This window comes from Oncorhynchus tshawytscha, unplaced genomic scaffold (assembly GCF_018296145.1).
Source record: "Oncorhynchus tshawytscha isolate Ot180627B unplaced genomic scaffold, Otsh_v2.0 Un_contig_12559_pilon_pilon, whole genome shotgun sequence".
Lineage (NCBI taxonomy): Eukaryota > Metazoa > Chordata > Actinopteri > Salmoniformes > Salmonidae > Oncorhynchus > Oncorhynchus tshawytscha.
The window spans coordinates 1-2,896 of record NW_024605471.1 but is presented as its reverse complement, the minus strand read 5'-3'; the positions used below and the strand labels follow the sequence as shown (position 1 = coordinate 2,896).

Genomic DNA, 2,896 nt, shown 5'->3' with positions numbered 1-2,896 from the left:
TGGCACCATTCTCTTGTTTAAAAAAAAATTGTATGGCTAGCCAGGAGCAAACTCCAACGCATTTATTTACAAACGAGGCATGTGTTTAGAGAGTCCGCCAGATCAGAGGCAGTAGGGGTGAGCAGGGATGTTGTCTTGATAAGTGTGTGAATTAGACCATTTTCATGTCCTGCTAAGCATTCAAAATGTAACGAATACTTTTGGGTGTCAGGGGAAATGTATGGAGAAAGAAGAACATTATTTTCCTTAGGAATGTAGTGAAATAAAAGTTGTCAAAAATATAAATAGTAAAGTAGAGATACCCCAAAACACTCTCTAAGCAGTACTTTACTGTAGTATTTTACTGTAAACCATTGAATACCATTTTCCTTTCTTTTTTTTTACGCTGAAGGAGAAAAACGGAAACAAAAAGATCGGATAAGAGCATCACTTAGTGGTGGAAATAAGAAAGACAGGCTGGCCCTTTGCGACAGACTCGACTACTTCACAGCAACAGTCTCTACCAACAACCAGCATGGCTACTGCGTCTGGGAGCACTTGTCAAGAAGGAGAAAGGGGTGAATGCGACGATGGAGGAGGCGACGACAATCGCGACTCAGCACAAGAGACTACTTCGGGAAATGCTTCGCAGAAGAAACCCGTTTGTCTCATAGTGCTTGGCATGGCAGGGTCTGGGAAAACAACTTTTGTGCAGGTAAGCTAAAACGAGCTAATGTTGGCTAACTAACTGTTAGCACTACAGTGGCTGGGTAAGTTAGCTAGATAACGTTACCAGTACGGTGTATGAGAGATAGCTATGCTAGCTCAACCAAACTAAGCACAATTGTATTCTGGAATTTAGTATTTTTCTTGTTTGCTATTTAGTCAAGCAGTTTGGAAACGGTATATTTTAGCTAAGTCACGGACATCTGGGTTCTAACTTAGCTACCTATGCTCATGTTACCTAGCTAGAGCTGACGTTGTTGTTTCTTCACAGCGACTCAATGCTCATCTTCACACCAAGAAGTCTCCTCCATATGTTATCAACCTAGACCCTGCGGTGCATGAAGTTCCTTTCCCAGCCAACATCGGTAAGAAATCATTCAGACCACCATGCATAACCATGCATGTGTCTGGCATCATGTTGATACTGTAATACTTCTTGCCAATCATTAATGTGTTGAATGTTCAGAAAGGTATGTTTTTTCCCCTTGGTATTCTATTGATAGAATTGTAAATATGTTGATATCCCACGACACGATTATTGTATTAGCTAGCTAGCTACCAACCATGGCTAATAAGTAACTGATAGCTGCTTATTGGCCCCTTGTAGATATCCGTGACACAGTGAATTACAAAGAAGTGATGAAGCAATATGGCCTAGGTCCTAATGGAGGAATCGTCACCTCGTTGAATCTCTTTGCTACGAGGTTTGATCAGGTAGGCCCAACTCTCTTTCTGTTATAACAGGACGTGTATTTGACACCTCGACTGTCCAATAGATGTCACTATTATTGCTTGCACAATTTGGATATTATGAATCAAAATCTCCCGTTTTGCCTTCTCAGGTCATGAAATTCATTGAGAAGAAACAGTACAATCACCAGTAAGTATTTTTGAAAGTTAGTAGATGTACTCCTGGTAAGCATAGAAGAAGCATAGTTAGTACAGCATTGTACTGTTGTTTTGCCATCCCCTCTTCTGGTGCGTACCTACCTGCCCTAACCTTTGACCTATGTTTACAGATATGTGTTGATTGACACTCCTGGACAGATAGAAGTGTTCACCTGGTCAGCTTCTGGAACCATCATCACTGAAACTCTGGTGTGTAGTAGTAATGTGTTATAACATTTAGGCCTAAAGATATGACTAACTGCAACATAATTGTGATCTGTTTGATGTGAATGTGTTTCCAGGCCTCTTCCTTCCCCTGTGTGGTGGTCTACGTGATGGACACATCTCGCAGCGTCAATCCAGTCACCTTCATGTCCAACATGCTCTACGCCTGCAGGTCTGACACTGAAGGGAGCACTAGCTACTTTCTGATGGTCAAATAAAACCACAAATTGGTTTGAACAAATTTAATATTTTACATCTAGGCAATTAAAGAACTAGTGTGGTGCTTTTGCTTGTTCACTTTGTGACTGTGTCCCCCCTACCCCCCAGCATCCTGTACAAGACAAAGCTGCCCTTCATTGTCATCATGAACAAGGTAGGAAATGATTGGAACACTTTCATCAAACCACTAACTTGGTAACAGTGAATTACTGAATGAGGGGAAAAAAACTATAGGTCTGTAAGTGTTGACATGCTCAAAGGAAATATGTTTTTTGGGGGGGGATAATAATACAGAGATAACAAACCACAGATTTTGGTACATGTCTGTGTTGTGTGGTTTCAGACAGACATAATCGACCACAGCTTTGCGGTGGAGTGGATGCAGGACTTTGAGGTGTTCCAGGACGCTCTGAACCAGGAGACGTCCTACGTCAGCAACCTGACGCGCTCCATGAGCCTTGTGCTGGACGAGTTCTACTCCAACTTACGGGTATGTGTCTGTCTTTCAATACCGTATGCTACTTCAGTGCACACTTCTGAGAACTAGTATTATTTGTGTGTGAATTTGAGACACTATTCCATGAGTTTTGTGTTGGACTTTTACATCAGTCTAAGGGGAAGTGTTTCTGTGCATTTTTGAGAGGGTTTATCGAGTTTTCCTCTGCTTGGTCACGTCTGTTTCATGTGCAGGTTGTGGGTGTGTCTGCAGTCACAGGCAGCGGATTGGACGCAGTTCTTTGTTCAGGTGGCAGAGGCCGCAAAGGAGTACGAGACGTGAGTGAGGGGGCTGCTCTGCAAACACACCACTGTCTGTAATATTTGTATGACAATTAATTGTTTTGTGTTATTCAGGGATTAT

The 2,896-nt window shown here is 42.1% G+C and overlaps 1 protein-coding gene across 1 annotated transcript; it reads left to right on the top strand.

The window, feature by feature from the left end:
• Positions 1-447: 447 nt before the first annotated feature.
• Positions 448-2,830, top strand: LOC121842084 (GPN-loop GTPase 1-like). Its single transcript, XM_042312192.1, is given in 10 exon segments — positions 448-694; positions 977-1,070; positions 1,313-1,419; positions 1,548-1,585; positions 1,725-1,803; positions 1,896-1,990; positions 2,146-2,191; positions 2,381-2,527; positions 2,728-2,766; positions 2,768-2,830. Coding segments are annotated over 10 exon segments (873 nt in total). The 5' UTR covers positions 448-514; the 3' UTR covers positions 2,816-2,830.
• The last annotated feature ends 66 nt before the right edge of the window (positions 2,831-2,896 follow it).